Raw genomic sequence first — 17,730 nt, forward strand, 5'->3', positions numbered from 1 at the left:
AATGTCACTCAAAAAGAGTTGTGAAATTTACTGTAATCATATTTGTGCACTACAAAAAGGAGTTACAAATGGATAAATAATCACAGATTTTATTGTATTGTATATGCTGACTCAGGTTAGGCTTCAGCAAGAGCCTGTATGCCATGATTAAAACTGTTTTTAAGAATGTAGAATGAAATGTGTGAAGATTTTGCATTTTTATGGTTATAGTATTTGTGGAATTAATGTGTGGAATTAATGTATGTGTGAATTCATTTAATTAATCACAACTTTTAAGTGAAGTGCCCTGAGAAAACCATAGAGTGCAAGTTTTGCAACGATTCCTTTAGATGCAATCAAAGCATTTTGCTGTAGATAAATGCCTTTACTCCATTCCACTTAAACAGATTTAAACACAGTTTTTCTTTCATGTGGTCATTTTTATATGGTGGCTTGCACATCATAGTATTGTAATTTGATGTGTGAGTGTGGGGGGGTTGTGTCACTTTCTACTCAAACTCAAAGAGGGCTTCATGTTACTATTCAACTCAAGGTTACAAAAATTGGGATATTTCCTCCCTTTTCAAAATGGACATGGTTTATATATATATATATTGCTGTTTTGTAGTGTAAAATAAATGCATTGGAACTTTAAAGAAATGTTGTATGGATGTGTGTTTTTTTTACATTCCAGTAAAGCGGCATCTAGTGCCATCTACTGGTGGTTATTTACTACAACGCAACGGAGCTACAGCTTGATAGGGTTACACATTCTCGCGGTGTTACGTTCTGTATTGAAAATGAGCAATGGCAATAGAAAACAAGCCCGGAGAAGAATTTCACACAGTTTTCAACCGAAACGATTCCTTAGAATTCCAATCCCAACGTGAATATGATAGTCTGCAGTCTAGAATATTCAAAATTATAGTAATAGGTGATTCTAACGTTGGAAAGACATGTTTGACTTATAGGTTCTGTGGAGGTGCTTTTCTCAAAAACCCTGAAGCCACAATCGGGGTAGATTTCAGAGAGAGGACACTACAGCTCGATGGAGAAAGTATCAAGGTAAGCAAAGCATAATGATCGACAAATGCCAATTCTATTCATTCTATGTCTTTAGGCTACTACGCCTACGTTAATAACGGGATGATGGTGGACGTGGTCGTCATCAGCCGACCTGCACGGCGCGCACGGTTCTCATTTGGAGCTCATCGAGCCATTGAATGATGGCCTATGGCCAGACACATCATAGGGAAATTCCCCCGAGTGACCCTTGACAGAAACCTGTATTAGACTGCAGTCACGGACGGTGCAGATTAAAAGAAAATAGCTCTATACCGTTTATTTGCTTGAAAACGAGACTGTACGATGGAGGCATGCCTGGCTGACCTAGTCTATGCATTTTCACATTTGCCTCGCGTTTTTTTGTGGGACACTTTGCTTTGTCACGTCACCCCCCCCCCCCCCCTATGTACCTTCATGTACAGATACACTATTGTAGGAATTTGTTTTGTTTATTCTTTCGTGCTCTAAGTCTAATACATCCCTACTTTGTTTTTTTATCACTGCGCTATACTCACTTGTCACTACAGCATTGGGCAATTGTTCACAATGCAGAAGCATTATGTTACATTGGACAATTGTTCACAATGGAGAAGCATCTGTTGACTTGAGAGGGTAATGGTTCACATCTCTCATCTTTAATTATTATATAGACTAGCCTACTTAAACTGAAGAGAGGAGATGTTTGGAAGATGTGATAACAAACATGGGGATGTAAACTAAGAACAAGTGCTCTGATTAATTGAATACGAAGGACCCCAATGTCAACAAGCATTGATTGATTGAAATATTTATTAACAGTTTGCAGAATTACAGTAGCCTACATTTCAAGCACAAACTCAATACAAAGACTTAACTGTGAGTGGACGACCCAATTAAGCATTAGGCTACACTTGTTTACAAGAGGGTCCACCATGTTCAATTCATAAAAACATTTAGAGACAAGAACAGAACAGGAATTCATCATAAAGGAAGCAAAAAGGGAAAAGAAACATATAAAGTGAGGGGGAGAAGGGCCCCCCCCCCCTTTTCCCCTCACTATACGTTTCAGTGAGGGGGGCGGTGGGGGAGGGGGTTCAGATTTTACAGGGGCCAGTTTCGAATTGCAGCCGTCCGTAGGTGCCCTTTGAGAGCGGTTTTGAAGGAGTCAAAGGATTCACATGTCTTAATGACTGTTGGTAGGGCATTCTACATTTTGGTGGCATAGGAGCGAAAATAATTTAGTCCCTTGTTTGTGCCGAATCTGGGTTGTACATGGTTTGTTGCACTCCCTCTGGTGTTGTGGGTGTGGACTTCGTTAACATTAAGGAAGTATTTAGACGGGTACATGGGTATCTTGGTGGTGTATCGAATCTTGTGGACCAGACCCATTGCAAGATGCTGTACTTTGTCGTTGACCCTAAACCATTCCAGCCAGTCAAAGTGGGCAGGGGTGAGGCCAAGTAGGAGCCTGACCAGTTTGTTTTGGGAGGTCTGGAGCCTTGTTTTAAGGGCCTTTGAGGTGCTGTGGTACCAAGAGGTGCATCCATAGTCAAAGAAACCTTGTACGAGGGCTCCTGTTAAGGTCTTCAAGGTGTTTTTGTTGACCAGTGAGGAGATCCGGTAAAGGAATCTTGTTCCTTGATTGACTTTTTTGATTACGTTGGTGGCCATTTTGACTTATAGACTTTCTTGGGTTTTAAATCCTCTTAGCAGACCTTGTATAATTGAACTGTACTTTCCTTGCTTTTTTCTGCAAACCGTTAATAAAGTATCAATCAATCAATTGATACTAAAATAAAGTATCAATCAATCTTTGATACTAAAGAGTATAGTTACTTACAAGCCTACCTAACCAGCTTAATGTTTATAATTTATATCTGACATTTCAGCTGCAGATCTGGGATACGGCAGGCCAGGAGCGCTTCAGGAAAAGCATGGTGGAGCACTACTACCGCAGCGTCCACGCTGTCATCTTTGTCTATGATGTGACCAGCCTCTCCTCCTTCGAAAGCCTCCCCGAATGGATCGATGAGTGCCGCCGACACGCCGTGTCTGACTCTGTGCCTCGCATCCTGGTGGGCAACAAGTGTGACCTGAGGGACCTGAGGGAGGTGCCCACGTCATCGGCCCAACGACTGGCGGACAGCTACAACTTCCCAATGTTTGAGACTTCTGCCAAGGAGCCGGCTGAGAAAGAGCATGTAGATGCTATCTTTCTGACACTGGCATACAAGTTGAAAAGCCGTAAGCCCCTGAGACTGAAACAGCCCAGTGAAAGCAACATCAGGGAACTGTGGAATGAAAGAGAACACGGGTCAGAGACTTGTCAGTGCTGAACTTTTGTTGTGTCACAGTCTAGTGTCTCTGGAGTGTTCTTTCTTATAACCATAATGGTGCCTGCTTATGAAAGCAGTGTGGAAGAGGGGCACATACAGTAACGGAGAATGTTTTGATCAGAAAATACGATTGCTAACAGGACAAGTGGAAAGCTTACAGGCTGCTGAATTGAACTAAATAATGTACCCACAGGCTGTAGGGTACCAATTCAGACAGTATTATGAGTTTGCACAGTGTGAAATTGACAATTCAGGTATGCATGTGAAGTAAATGCAACTCAATCTGCAGATGAATTCATGTTCAATCAAACCATGTAGCATTGATTGCAGTATGTTGCACTATTGTATGAAGACAAATGATAAGCAACCATTTAGCATATTTTGCTCAACTATTCATTGCAGGCAGTGAATACAAGGGAAAATACTGGGAGAAAAGGGACCAATATTAAGGCCAAAATGTAACTGTGAAGAAAAACAAGCAAATTTATGAAACTGATCATAGATTGTGGAAGAAAACACTTGGTAAGCATGATGTTATTGTGCTGTTGTGGAAACAACACTATACTAAATTAAATGCTAATATAAGCTAGCAATTGTTTTTGTATGACTAGATTGACATTTGCTCTAGCATTTGAAAACTGGAAAAGTAAAGCAATTCGAGATATTTGAGATAAATTGCAACTTGGGAAGTTGCATGACGATCAACTAAATATTTGGGTGGGGAGGGGTTATCTGACAAGTCTTGCATGTGTGCTATACCTAAAGAGTATGGAAATTTGTAGCAAAATTGAGATGTCAAAATAAAGATACTATAAGCTGAATTATTTCGACTGCTCGTTGGAACTGATCTGTGACCTGGTATAAAGCATTATTTTCAGGTCACTTTAACGAAACTGTGCAGTACAAGACTTTTGTGGTAAGATCTCTCTACACCCCCTGTGTATCTTTTATATAGTAACCTGTACAATGCTGGGTACCGATACATAGTGTGTATATGTTCAGGGAACAGTTATCAAAATGTATTGAATGGGATAGAACAGCAGGGAAAACCCAGTGCTATCAAACCTAGGCCCACTGATTTAAAATCCAATCCTGATACCCTCTATAATGTGAAGGACTGTACATTTGTTCTGCGATGCAGATAAGTAGATCTCTGATATCGTCGGGCTATGTGAGAGTAGTAGTTTAATAGAATCACACCTGTGTGAAGTGAGGGGCGCTCTTAACATTATACATCATCTCATTCCGGCCAATCACAATTTGCGTCCTCACTTTTGTCTTCGGTTTTTGTGTTTATGTAATGTTTGTGTTTACACAAAAACTCCAAATTGGCCATTCATTGTCAATGGCATTTAATGTTTGTGTTAGGACAAAGTTTGTGTTTACACACACACACCCTCAAAGCTGGACATAGGAAGAGCTAGCGCCCCTCAAAACACTAAATCCACTTGTGTAATATGAAAACATGACAGGGTCATAATTAAACAGTATGGCGCACCATATTGATGAATGATGACATCAGTCTTGCTTAACTATGGATCAGTGGATCTGAGATGATGAATTCACAAAATGTGTAGAAATAGACAAGCAAGGAGGCAAACAATGAGAAATACAACAAGTGCTCCTCGTAGCACAGGTCTAAAGGTCAGGTATACAGGCTTATTGTGGGCCAGCAATGTTTGGGGTTCAGTCATTATAGAGGTGAGTGGAATCTGTAGAAGTTATTGCAGAATATGTTGATTTGTGGGAGATGCAAATCTTAGTCAATCAGGATGGAATATGAAAATAAATCACACCCATGTGAAGTGAGGGGTGAAGTGAGGGGCGCTCTTATCATGAACAATTGAATTTATGGGATTGGTTGGTTAAATTTATGTCATATTTGGCGGACATTTGACCTAATTTCTCCTTTCATTGTCAATGGCAAATATGAGACATGTGGGGACAAGATTTAGGTCATATTTGGCGGACATTTGACCTAATTTCTCCTTTTAAAGTCAATTGCAAATATTCAGACGTGTGGAGACAAAACCTGTATACAAAAATCAGACAGATCGGTCTTGATCACATGACAGCCAAGCCTATGGACTTTTTATGTTGTCTTTTTTTATTTATGCCCCCCCCCCCACCTGTGACCTCATGTAGCAGCCAAGTCTATGGACTTTGTGCATGCCCCCAAAGGTGCCCCTCACTTCACACGCGTCTGATTTAACCCCTATTTCGCCCCAATATAATGCCAATTGATTCCTCCCAAAAAATACCCACCCAATACCTTTATTCGTTTGTGTAACTTATCACATATGCCTATATATTAAAAAAAAGGGTGGGGGGGAATCAATCTGTAAATCATAGATGAACTAGAAAATTCGCAATTTAAAAAAATTGCAGAGTGTGGTTGCCGCAGTGGCTTACATATGCCCCTCCCACTAGTATTGCCAGCCAATTACAATTTCAAGTCACGCCTTAGATCATGCGTAAGTAATTCGGAGGGGATTTAACCCCCGAAATTCATGTTTTTGCGACAAACGGTTACATTTCTCGCATTTGCGGCGCCCCCTATGGATGAAAATGGAATTGCTTTTAGAACTTGGTTGATTGAACCACCCCGGACATGTGATTGAAATGTGGGATGGATTGGACATTCCGTTCGTGATTTATGGCATTTTTTGTGATATAGGCCCCTCCTACTAACTTCGGAAGACGATTACGGCCGAACGATACGCACTTTCAAAATTCTGCAGTTCAGTTTTAATTGGATGGGTCCAGAGATCACGTGTGCCGATTTCTGTGAGATTTGGACAAAATCTGTAGGAGGAAAAGCAAAAAGTGTGTTTTGGACAAAATTCAAAATGGCGGAAAATCTATCATGGCGGAAATGGGCGTGGCCTATATGGGGAGATGCGTCATGACCCTAGGGGCTGTATTTTGCGTGTCTTAAGTACCAGGTCTTATTCCCTAACTTGAGTAAACTAAAGACCTGGAGGCGTGATCAATGCTCTTTGGCCACTCAGAATAGCCAAATGGCATTGATCACGCCTCCAGGTCTTTAGTTTACTCAAGTTAGGGAATAAGACCTGGTACTTAAGACACACAAAATACAGCCCAAGGAATCCAGGGAAATATTTTTTATTTTACGACCTATGGTTCAAGAGTTATAAGCCAAAAGGTAAAGTGGGCTGTTATAGCGCCACCATGAGGCCGACCGATAAAATTTTAAGGTTAAATAATTTTAGGGATAATGTTGAATTATCCCTAAAAGTTTTGTAACTATAGTGATTACAGTCTCCGAGGAACAAATACTTGAATGTGAATTTTTGCCTTTTCCCATTCATGTCAATGGGGAAATTTAATTCACTAATAAATTCATATCAATTAAACTATACAACATTTCTCTTAACAAAATACAAGCACACGATTCCCGATTTTTCCGGTCATTTTTTGACATATGGCTCAAGTGCGTACAGCGTACAGTGTGGGAGGTATAAAGCGTCAAAATAAAGACTACTCCAGTGAAATAATAAAGTGTCACAGTTACAAGAGTCTGGTTGCCCACACTAATAAAGTATCACAGTTACAAGAGTCTGGTTGCCCATTCGGGCAACCACACTAATAATAACACCTTTACGTTTGAAGCTGATATTTCCCAGTTTCTGGTAGTCACCCAAATGCAGCATGAACGTATACCCATTACCCACTTCCATTCGTCATTGCATTCTCCACACGGCGTCTCTTGCGGCCATGGTAACATCGGCTCTCACATCAGACCGCAGATCAAATCAATACAAGTGGTCTACATGTAGCAGGTATGTGTATTTTCTATTCAGGATTATTAGAGAGGAACAGAGGATGTGATTTTCAGTTGTCGGACGTTCGATTTGGCTAATGTGTACGTACTAATGTGAGAAACCGATAGGATTAACTTTAAGGTTGTTGTGTGTTGCCATGCAATTCGTTTTGTTGTCGGTGGCCTAGCCTAGCTACCATTAGCTTAGCTAGGAAGAGCTAACGAGACAGTTAGGGTGTAACGACCAACGTTAAACTTGAAAGGAAAGGATGCTGATCTGATGGGTATTGAGGACGCGGTTTCATTCAATATCACGTTGGACTGTCTGCGATAAAGCAGTTCATAATTCAGAAGTAATCCCATACTCTTTGCTGATATCGTTAGTTACATTATCTGAAATAGAAGAATAAAAATGAGAAACTGATTAATCTCAATGAATGGAAGCTGAGCTATAATGGAAGCCGAGCTGAGTTACGTCAGGCGAGGCTGCTGCTTTTGCTATTAGAACGTAATGCAAATGGAAATGTAGCTATAAACCTGTTTACTTTCACTACTCAGCCATGTCCATCCCTTCACTCCCAACAGCTAGCTCCAGTATGAATTTGGCAGAGATAAGTGACAACGCAAAGAAGGGCCGTGAATATGCTTTGCTGGGGAACTATGATTCTTCCATGGTGTACTACCAGGGTGTCATTCAACAGATTCACAAGCACTGCCAGTCTCTCAGAGACCCTGCCCTTAAAGTCAAATGGCAACAGGTGAGGCAACATCCCAGAACCTATATGACATGTCCACAGCTCTTAATCTAGTGTTATTGAAGTGTATATCATTTACTCATTGCACAATGGTTCATATCAAAATGACTACTAGTGGTGTAAAAGTAAAGTTACATTTTGTGGCCTGCTATAATACCCTCTTTCTGCTTGTTTGCAGATGAGGCATGAGCTGGCGGAGGAGTTTGAGCAGGTAAAGGGCATCGTAGCAACCCTAGAAAGCTTTAAGACAGACAAGCCACTGGACTTCTATTCTCCTCACTTTGAGCCAGAGAGACTCCAGGACCCAGATGTGTGGCCCCCACCCATCCCTGCAGAGCATAGGTGCATTTATGTAGGGTTCATTGACTGTATGGATCTCAATGTCTCGTACGTTGGTGGTGATTGATTGGTCTGCCTCCAACCCCACCAAACCAATTCAAACCTTACATTCTTATATTCATTTTGGGTTCTTTCTCAGGCATAACTGAAGACACCAAGGCACTCACATAACTCACTTAACCCATTCTGACCTGAGATCAGATTAAAAAAAATTCTTCTACATCCTGACAGTTTTCTGAGAAAGCTATGTTTCTATGTCAGTCGTTCTTCGATTTAAAAAAAATAGGTAAAGCATAACATAATGCTAACGCCAAAAGGAGTTCCCGCCCAAAATGGTAGATCTACCCCCTGGCTATGGTAACTGACACTACACAATGGCTCGATGGAACAAGACAATTTCCCAGAAAATACTGAGCAGAAGCAGAACTAATGTCCCCTTAGGAGTGCAATGTGAATTACGTCGTTGGCTTTATGTTCATTGTTCATCAAGGTTCCACAGAGAACTGGCAGAGCAGGTTCAATTGTCAATTACGTCATTGCAAAATAAGGGCAAGGAGGTGCACCATGACTGCCACTCAGCAAAGCTATAGAGTCTTTACAGTGTCTGTGTTTTCTGTTCCAAGAGGCATATTTTCCTAACCTGTGTTTGTGCGTGTTTCGTGCATGAATGAATGCAGAAATCCTGCTGCAGTGAAACGTCCAAACAGTGGCATGAAGCAACAGAGGAAGGATTCTCCTGGTCTGCAGCACAGAGGCGCTGTGCCCGGAGGTCGGGGACAGACAAACCCTAAGGCAGACCGGCCAGGACCCAAGGATGCCCGTGGCACCAAGGCCAAAGATGACAAGGTCTGCTGTCACTAGAGTCTAGTGCTGTAAATATCAACAAAGGCACTGAGGCCCAAGAACAACAAAAGCTATATAATACAAGTTGTCTACAGTGGCATTGGGCATTTAAATCTATGACAATATCCTATTTGTATTGGTCAAAGGCCAAATCTGTGACTGCTTTAACTCAAAACCACTTGTCAAGTCAAGTCTGAAATAACGGCATCAGTAACAACTTGAACCGTTATATATGAAACAAGCTTAATGGTTATGTCACCTGGTGGGCTTTTGGGTGCATGGGTCAGATCAGGAACACGTTAATTGTGGAGTATTGACATTTTTAAATAACCTTCACTGCTGAGTATTTCACTAACCTTTGAAGAAACATCCCGGCGCTAATGTAGGTCCGTTTAAAGAAAATTAATATATTCCAATCGTTTGTAATAGTGTACAAAAATATTCCACAGTCCCGACAATAACAACAGCTGGGAACTGCGGCACACAGGTGCGGCCATTGGCCCTCGTTGACTTTGCATTGTGCCTCAATTTCCCAGAAGCCTGAGAACCTCGTGTGACAGATCTTTTTCCGGTCACGTGATCCAAACGTTGTGACGTGTCCTACTGTGTCCGCTGGAAACCATGTATCTCTTAGAAGTGATCAAAAACAGCGAATTAAACTATGAAAACAAAAGACGGGAATGTCGTGATCTACAGTCAAACTGTTTTAAGAACGGAGTATCATAATCTATTCTAGACAAGTCAGTTCTATGGCACAGAATAGATGTCACAACTTTGGAATGTAAGTGTTCGGCGTAGCATTTACTTGTTGATTTAAATCCCCGTGTCATTTCTCAGGGAAAGAAAGGGAATGGAGATGGAATAGGGGATGGAGAGATGAAGAAGTTTGACGGTACGGGATATGACAGCGACCTGGTGGACGCACTGGAACGAGACATTGTGTCTCGCGCCCCTAACATACACTGGTATGTTAGCCAAACACACGCATGCTACAGTACACACTGTCTGACCAAACACACGCATGCTACAGTATACACTGTCTGACCTGCATCTGCATAATGTTGATCTTAGACCTAGAGGGTGTGATTGGAGACTATACATATTCTCTATGTTCATATACAATAATCTTTCGCTTTAACATACTGTTCTCCAATTTCAATGCATTCAACAACTGTTACACCTTCCGAGCAGTTCCTAGAACAAACACCAACTGCTTAGATATTTCTAGGGAGTAGAAATACTGAACTGATAAGTGAGGACAAGGTCGAAGGCCCTCTGAGCAAGCAGATGCCGTTCAACAGTGTATGCTATATCACTGGCTGGCGCCTCCTTTGCTTCTCAGGAGCTTCACCTTATCAGGTCAAGCTTTGCTACATCCATCAATGGGACCCTGTCTTGTTCTAGTTTAAGCTGGTTGCTGGCTCGGCTCTATGCCAGTTGTCTACCACTATGTTAGAACCTGTCATCTTAAAACCCACCTATCAGCTAATTCTGTGCCTAGATATACTCAATGAATGTCCATTTTTGGCTCATGTCTGTCTCAACCTCTTTCCCACTAAGAGAGAGCTTGATCGTTCATCACTTGTATACATTTTAAACTTAGAATAAATTAACCACCTCAGACCAGACTTTCTCCAGTGTGATTTTATTTCTCATCTTGTGCTTAAAAATCCTCAATCGGGTGGTTGTTTTTCTTAACATTGCTGATTGTGTGTATATTGCAGGGATGACATTGCTGATCTGGAGGATGCTAAGAAACTGCTGAGGGAAGCGGTGGTGTTGCCTATGTGGATGCCTGATTTCTTCAAGGGCATTCGTCGTCCTTGGAAGGTACACAGCACACATGCACACACGCGCACACACACACACGCACACACACACACACACACACACACACACACACACACACACACAAATATGCTTGCACATACCGTGTGAAGAAAGATATTGCGGAAATTCTTAATCTCTAAATTGTTTGACCAGAGTGTGTGCTTGTGTCATCAACCTCTATAATAATTTCATTATAATAGAGGCATTTCAGTTATGCTATGCCCTGCCTATCAATGTCAGCAGACTGGCCAATCAGGGAATTTCTTCCAGTACCAGCCTGCCCTGCATAGCCAATCAGTTTGATGGCAGATTCCCTCATTCCATCATTTGAGGGTCAATATTTCATTTGGTTTTAATGCACAGTGGATTTGCATAATTTAATTCAAAACCTTTATTGATACTCTGAAAGTGAGCTCTCTTTTAAAAGTGCAACCTGCAATTCATGGCTTTTGAAAACTGGGAGAGAAAAAGACAAAGTACAATAACATGTAGAATTATTAAAATACATTCAATTCAGTTCACGTTCCTTTTGTTGTGTTTCAGCTAGAATGATGGTACTCTTCATTATAGGTGAAAATTTTGTCATATTAACATAATTTTTAATAGAAAAAGTGAACATAGCAGGCATTCAGAACGGGAACCCCTTTTGGTGTTTTAAACATTATGTTATACTTGTTGCTGTTGAAGCTGTCGTAGCGCGGCGCGCTACGAGCTTGTAGAGAGAAAAAACGTGAAAACGTGGCGCAAATCTTTGAATATATATTCTTTAAGAGCGAACGTTTATAACTCAAATCTTTGCTTCTGGGAGGGTCCCTGGAAAAACATATTTTCAGATGGAGGCCTGTGACCAAAAACAGATAATTCTAGGGGTCTTTGACATGAAAAAGGTTGAGCACCACTGACATAGAAACATGGGGTTTTTCAGAAAACTGTCAGGATTTAGAAGGCATTTGTGGAGTCGTCCTCGGGTCTAAATGGGTTAAGTAACATTTTCGGGTTGTGTCTGTCCATCCTCGCAGGGCGTGTTGATGGTTGGCCCTCCAGGGACTGGGAAGACCATGCTGGCCAAAGCTGTGGCTACGGAGTGTGGGACCACCTTTTTCAACGTGTCCTCATCCACCCTCACCTCCAAATACAGGGGCGAGAGTGAAAAGCTGGTCCGCCTGTTATTCGAGATGGTACGGCATGCGTCTGCAAGTTGCACACCTGACTGTGACAAACGATTAATAATGTAGCAATGTGGCAGTGGAACAGTTCCCCTTATAGAGACGTGTGATCATAAATAATCCATGTGATTTCCTAATGTTCATTTTTTTTCCCCTCCGTCCAAGGCTCGGTTTTACGCGCCAACGACAATCTTCATAGACGAGATAGACTCCATCTGTGGCAGACGAGGAACGTCGGACGAGCACGAAGCCAGCCGCAGGGTGAAATCGGAGCTGCTGGTTCAGATGGATGGTAAGTAGGTCAGAGAAGTGAGGGGACGGCATAGTTGAGGTCACGGCCGATTTCACAGACTCTACTCACCCCCGGGAGGTTTTGGTGCGTTCATGAAAGCGGAGGAAGTATTTGGCGTGGAAATGGCAGGTGGAGGTGAAGCCTGCAGCCCACCTGGCTACCCCCGACGCCCCGTTGTCTGCAACCCCCTTAACCCATTTAGACCTGAGGACGATTCTATATCCAGTTTTCTGAAAAACCCATGTTTCTATGTCAGTCGTTCTCAAACATTCTCATGTCAAGGACCCCCAAAAATATGTAATTGGCCGCCGACCCCCATCTGAAAATATGTAGTTCCAGGGACTAGATCTGCTATTTTTCAATAGCTAAAGTATAACATAAATGCTTAAAACACAAAGGGGTTCCCGCCCAACCAAATCAACAGTCGCACATAAACACTGTTACACAATATTTGTGTGTGAGTACTTGAGTATGTATGTGTGGCTAAAGGTCCTTTTTGTGGACTTGGATCATACATATTCCATTTGCTGCCAGAGCTTTACACACCATGGACACAGTGAAAACGCACTGCAAAAAAGGAAGACAAAAAAAAAACTATACAGTAAAGAGTTCAGGCAAGGCACCTTGTCCACCATGTCATTTTAAAATATTTGAACTTGCATTTTCTTACATGCCATTATATACAGTATCTTAGCTGTAAGAATAAAATGCAAAAGGAACATTACCACGGTGATGTCATTTGCCATTATTAACTCATTCGCCATAGAGATCGTTTTTTGGCGCCTTTACCTACTTGGACTCTTGTCGCCGAGATCATCTTTTCATGACTTTAAAAATATATATTGATTACGGAAAAAAACGGAAGTGAATAGGTTTATGCAGATCATTTCTATAAACGATATAATCTGAGTCAAAATGTATGTTTTGGGTGAATTAAATAACATTCACGGGACCTGTTGCATAGCGATCATTCACTTCCTCTTTCTCAGTTTCCGAGAGAAACGGCTTTCAAAATAAGACGGTTAACATTGGAGTGAATGGTGGCCTTCTAGGCTTCTACGAGTATCAATTCAGCCACCAGATAGCGGTGTCGTGGCGCGAATGAGTTAATAGTGAATATGGACCATATGCACACCCGGCCATCTTACCATATAAGTTAATGGAAAGGTGCAACTTCCCATTACAGCCCATTCATCCAAACAGAAAAGTCCTATCTGATTGTATTACACAACGTCAAACTCACCAACATTGCAACTGTACGAAAAGCTTGAATTATCCTCTTTCTATCCTCAAAGTGTTTGTTTCATAAAAATCCACTGCAGACATGTTATGAGCTACTTTCTGTCCTTGCAGGTGATTATTAAGTGTTAAGTGTTGCAGTTTGGAAGTGCTCGTTAGATATCACTCAACTGCCCGGCGTACCACCTGTTTTGAATTAGCACATAATGCAGGAGGCAGCAGGACATTGCTTTACTGAAAACGAGTGCTTCCAAACGCTGATGCGGTCTGCAAATGGTCAATTGGGAGTATAATGACATGAACAACGTATGCTACGATTGGTAACCAGGTGTTGGGGGAGCGATGGATAACGACGACCCATCTAAAATGGTGATGGTCCTGGCCGCCACCAACTTCCCCTGGGACATCGACGAGGCGCTTCGGCGGCGGCTGGAAAAGCGGATCTACATCGCCTTGCCCACAGGTGAGTTATCACATGACAGTGCAAAAGAGAAAAGATCAAATCCACAAATTAATAGGTACAGTATCAAATGATATAATGCAGTACAGAATGGATCCAGCAGGGGGAACCTTGAAGGCTCAGTATGTGTGTGTGTGTGTGTGTGTGTGTGTGTCTGTGTCGTGTAGCGGAGGGCCGTGTAGAACTACTAAAGATCAACCTGCGGGAGGTGGACGTGGCAGCAGATGTAGACCTGGCCTTCATAGCGGAGAAGATCCAGGGCTACTCTGGAGCAGACATCACCAACGTCTGCAGGTCTGCTTGTGTGTGTGTGTGAGAGAGAGAGAGAGTTGTTTATAATAGATAGATCTTTATTGATCCTCTAGGGAAGGGCTTCTCAACGTTTTTGGCTGGGGACCCCCGGAAATGCTTTGGCCATGTACTATGTAAACTCTTCTTTTCCATTTTCCAGCCATTCAGTTGCAAAAAAAAAAAAGAAATCTGGGGGACCCCCCAAAATAATTTGGTGCCTCCCCAGGAGATCGCGACCCCCAGGTTGAGAACCCCTGCTCTAGGGAAATTAGTAACTAGAAAATACTGCTCCTGAACAATCGGTGTAGGCTTGAGTAACTTTACTCGCTGGCGATGATGTATTGACCCACATGGCGTCACAGCTCAGAGGGCCCCAGGACTGAATAAAGATGTACGATAACAATAGTTGACAAGCTTCTCAACTAGAAAATACTGTTCCTGAAGAACTGTATAAGAACACAAAAGTTTCACATTCTAGTGGGCGGCTGATTATTTGCAACCCATATTTTGTGTCAAGAAAACATAGCATGTTCCAATTTTAAGTATCAGTTGCTAGTACGGTATGTAAATGGTGCGTTTATATAGCGCCTTTATCCAAGGCGCTTTATATAGATTGTGCATTACATTCACCCATTCACACACACATTCATACACCGATAGCGGCGGAAACCAAATGTATGTAGAAAACATATCCACATATAACACCATTGAACATATTAAAAGTTATCGTTTATGCCCCAGTAGCCTCGGAAACCCAGACGTTTATATTTCCGACATGGCAAATGTCGATCACTCTCTGCTGATTTCTGATCGTCTGCACCTTTGTTAAATTGACGCACACCCGTACACACACACACACAAAGCAAAGCAAAGTTCTTTGTTTACCCAGGGAAGTGGACTAAGCTCGAGATGCTTGTTTATAGCCACACCCTGCTCATAGAACATTTCATGGTAGGGGTTCAATGCCTTGCTCAAGGGCACTTCAGCGGTGGTAATTTTAACGTGCCGGTCCGGGGATTCGAACTGGCGACCTTCCGGTATCAAGACCGCTCCGCAAACCGTTCGGCCACCGCTGCCCTAACTACACACACTCTCTCTCTGTCGCTCTAATTACTTAGTCTCATGTCGCGCAGCTGCGTCTAGATTCGCCGGGAGCTGCTTATGCCATAGAAAGCATAGGTGGACCCCAGGTCCTAATGCCCCGGTGCCTCTCTTTGCCACCCAGAGATGCAGCCATGATGGCCATGCGTCGTCGAATCCAGGGCCTGAGCCCGGAGGAGATCCGAGCCCTGCCCAAAGACGAACTGCAGATGCCTGTAACCATGGAGGACTTCACAATGACCCTCAAGAAGATCTCCAAGTCTGTCTCTGCTGCCGACCTGGAGAAATACGAGGTCTGGATGGCCGAATTTGGATCTGTGTAGATGAGGAGGGGGGAGCTACAGTGAGACCCAGAGGGGACAGATTTTTGTTATGGGAGAGTGTGCTCACCAACTGGAGTAGACTGCCGTACAACAGCTGCCTGGTGGGCAAAGGGATCAAGCTGAGATCACGATGTCCGTGCCTTTTTTTGAAGGAGAATTGTGACAAAAAACATGTATTGATTGACTTGGCTTCCACTTCCACTAACCATGCCGTTGCTGTTGGCTGCACATCGGTGTGCTGTGAGAATCCACACGTGAATGTTCATGTAATCACTGTATTAGCAGCGCTGACTGATTTTGTTGACCTAAGGTGGAAAAGGGTCAATTTGAGGTTATTTGAGTTGACCCTAACCCTCTGCCACAGGTCAGACTTTGTACTTGAATGTCATGTTTCTCTAGTGTTGGGAATGGGAACCTTTTACTCTAAGAATTAGCGTAGCAAAAGATAGTCCAGGGAATGCACATTACCACACACACACACACACACACAGAGATGCACCGCATACTCATACACACCATAGTGTTTAATGTAGCCGAGTCAGTGATTGATTGAGATTGAGCACCTTCTCAATAGGAATGACTATACCACTACCACATATGAAAGTATTTGTGAGGCCTCCGTTTGCTATAATTGATTATCAAATTATGAATGCTTTTTCCCCCCACAACCACAATGTCGAGGTACTACTGTAGTAAATGTGATCATATTTCATTTGGCAATGCACTAATGGCCATTTGACTTCACTAAGCCTGTTGTTAACATGTGTGTGTCTTATAAGTAATTTCATTCATTCCTTTTGCTTTTATTTATTTTAATGTATAATATGAGTTTCATTCAAGAGTTTCATAAAGTGAAACAATCTTCACAAAGTGAAGATTTTCTAATGTTAGTGTAAACATGCGTGCTTGCTTATAGCTTGCACTGTTTGGGTCTGTTTTATAACTCTGAAATACTTGTTTTATGTTTTATTGATGTTGACAAAATCATACTGGAAATTGTAATGTATTTTCAGCTGCCTCAAACTCATTTTAATGAGAAGACATGGATTGTACTAACAATCTAAATATCATTCAGTCATTATATTACACAGACTAAGTTTGTCTAATATGTGACATTCTGGCCAGTATTGCTCAAAGGGAAAGAGGGAGTGGATACTTAAAGGAAATAAATCTGTGAGAATGGTACGGTCTCTGGTATACTGTCTGTAGGTAAAACGGAACCTGCAGGAGTGGGAACTGACTCGTACATTATGGTGGATTACACTTTCTCAAAGCCTTTAGTTTACAGCAATGATATCCAACCAAGGAATGGGTTGGAAGTTGGAACTGGTGGGATTACATTTACCAGGTTGGATGGTTTCATTTGGAAATAGCCAACCAAGTAAATATTAGCTGTGTGTGGTATAATATCTCAGTTCGCTCTTCAACCTATTCCCTCTAGTTGTATCTGGTGAAGGTATGATGCTTCACATTGAGATTGTACCAATGTACCATGTACCATCCGTCCAGCCAGCTCTAAGTGATTTTTTTTTTTTTTAAATGCAGCATCTGAGTGAGCAACATTTTGCACAACATTTAGACAGATGTTTCCTTTCCATATGCTCGGCTGTTTTGGAATGGGTTTTTTTTCTTACTTTTTTCTATGACCAATTTCATTCTGTACCATGTTGGTTTCTGTTGTATTTGGGGCAAATTGGGCTATTTACACTACAGCACCTTTATTTTCACCAATGCAATACATTGCATGGAAGGGTATTGCAGAAGGGTGTGTAATACACCCTTCTCATTACACAGACGGGCACAACGGAAGAGAAGATCATGGGGTGTAACTGCTGTGGTGGAAAGCCAAGGTCATTCCACCACTCAGAAGCCTGGTGAAGCATGGTGTCTTTTGCTGGATCATGCATTAATGTCATAGTCTGTAAATGTCCTCTGGCAGTCAAGGGCT

The 17,730-nt window shown here is 42.1% G+C and overlaps 2 protein-coding genes across 2 annotated transcripts; both read left to right on the forward strand.

The window, feature by feature from the left end:
• Positions 1 to 786: 786 nt before the first annotated feature.
• On the forward strand, positions 787 to 4,099 carry LOC310866582 (ras-related protein Rab-33B; the record flags this gene model as incomplete). Its single annotated transcript, XM_083776238.1, has 2 exons — positions 787 to 1,044; positions 2,913 to 4,099. 2 exons carry the CDS (start codon positions 787 to 789, stop codon positions 3,357 to 3,359), a joined length of 705 nt encoding a protein of 234 aa, XP_083632364.1. The 3' UTR covers positions 3,360 to 4,099.
• A 2,989-nt stretch (positions 4,100 to 7,088) lies between these two features.
• katnal1 (katanin p60 subunit A-like 1) lies at positions 7,089 to 17,474 on the forward strand. The gene is made up of 11 exons (XM_083777542.1): positions 7,089 to 7,162; positions 7,729 to 7,901; positions 8,077 to 8,240; positions 8,915 to 9,083; positions 9,918 to 10,045; positions 10,805 to 10,910; positions 11,930 to 12,088; positions 12,242 to 12,368; positions 13,936 to 14,070; positions 14,235 to 14,361; positions 15,584 to 17,474. Exons 2-11 carry the CDS (start codon positions 7,740 to 7,742, stop codon positions 15,780 to 15,782), a joined length of 1,476 nt encoding a protein of 491 aa, XP_083633668.1. The 5' UTR covers positions 7,089 to 7,162; positions 7,729 to 7,739; the 3' UTR covers positions 15,783 to 17,474.
• The last annotated feature ends 256 nt before the right edge of the window (positions 17,475 to 17,730 follow it).

Source organism: Protomyctophum parallelum (assembly GCF_964188405.1).
Source record: "Protomyctophum parallelum genome assembly, chromosome: 11".
Taxonomy (NCBI): Eukaryota; Metazoa; Chordata; class Actinopteri; order Myctophiformes; family Myctophidae; genus Protomyctophum; species Protomyctophum parallelum.

What these genes read in the sequence shown, in the direction of transcription:
- katnal1 (XM_083777542.1), top strand. Translation starts at nt 7,740, where the DNA reads ATGAATTTGGCAGAGATAAGTGACAACGCAAAGAAGGGCCGTGAATAT. An exon ending in TTAAAGTCAAATGGCAACAG is followed by an intron (nt 7,902 to 8,076) that starts GTGAGGCAACAT and finishes GCTTGTTTGCAG; the next exon opens with ATGAGGCATGAGCTGGCGGA. An exon ending in GCTGCTGGTTCAGATGGATG is followed by an intron (nt 12,369 to 13,935) that starts GTAAGTAGGTCA and finishes ATTGGTAACCAG; the next exon opens with GTGTTGGGGGAGCGATGGAT.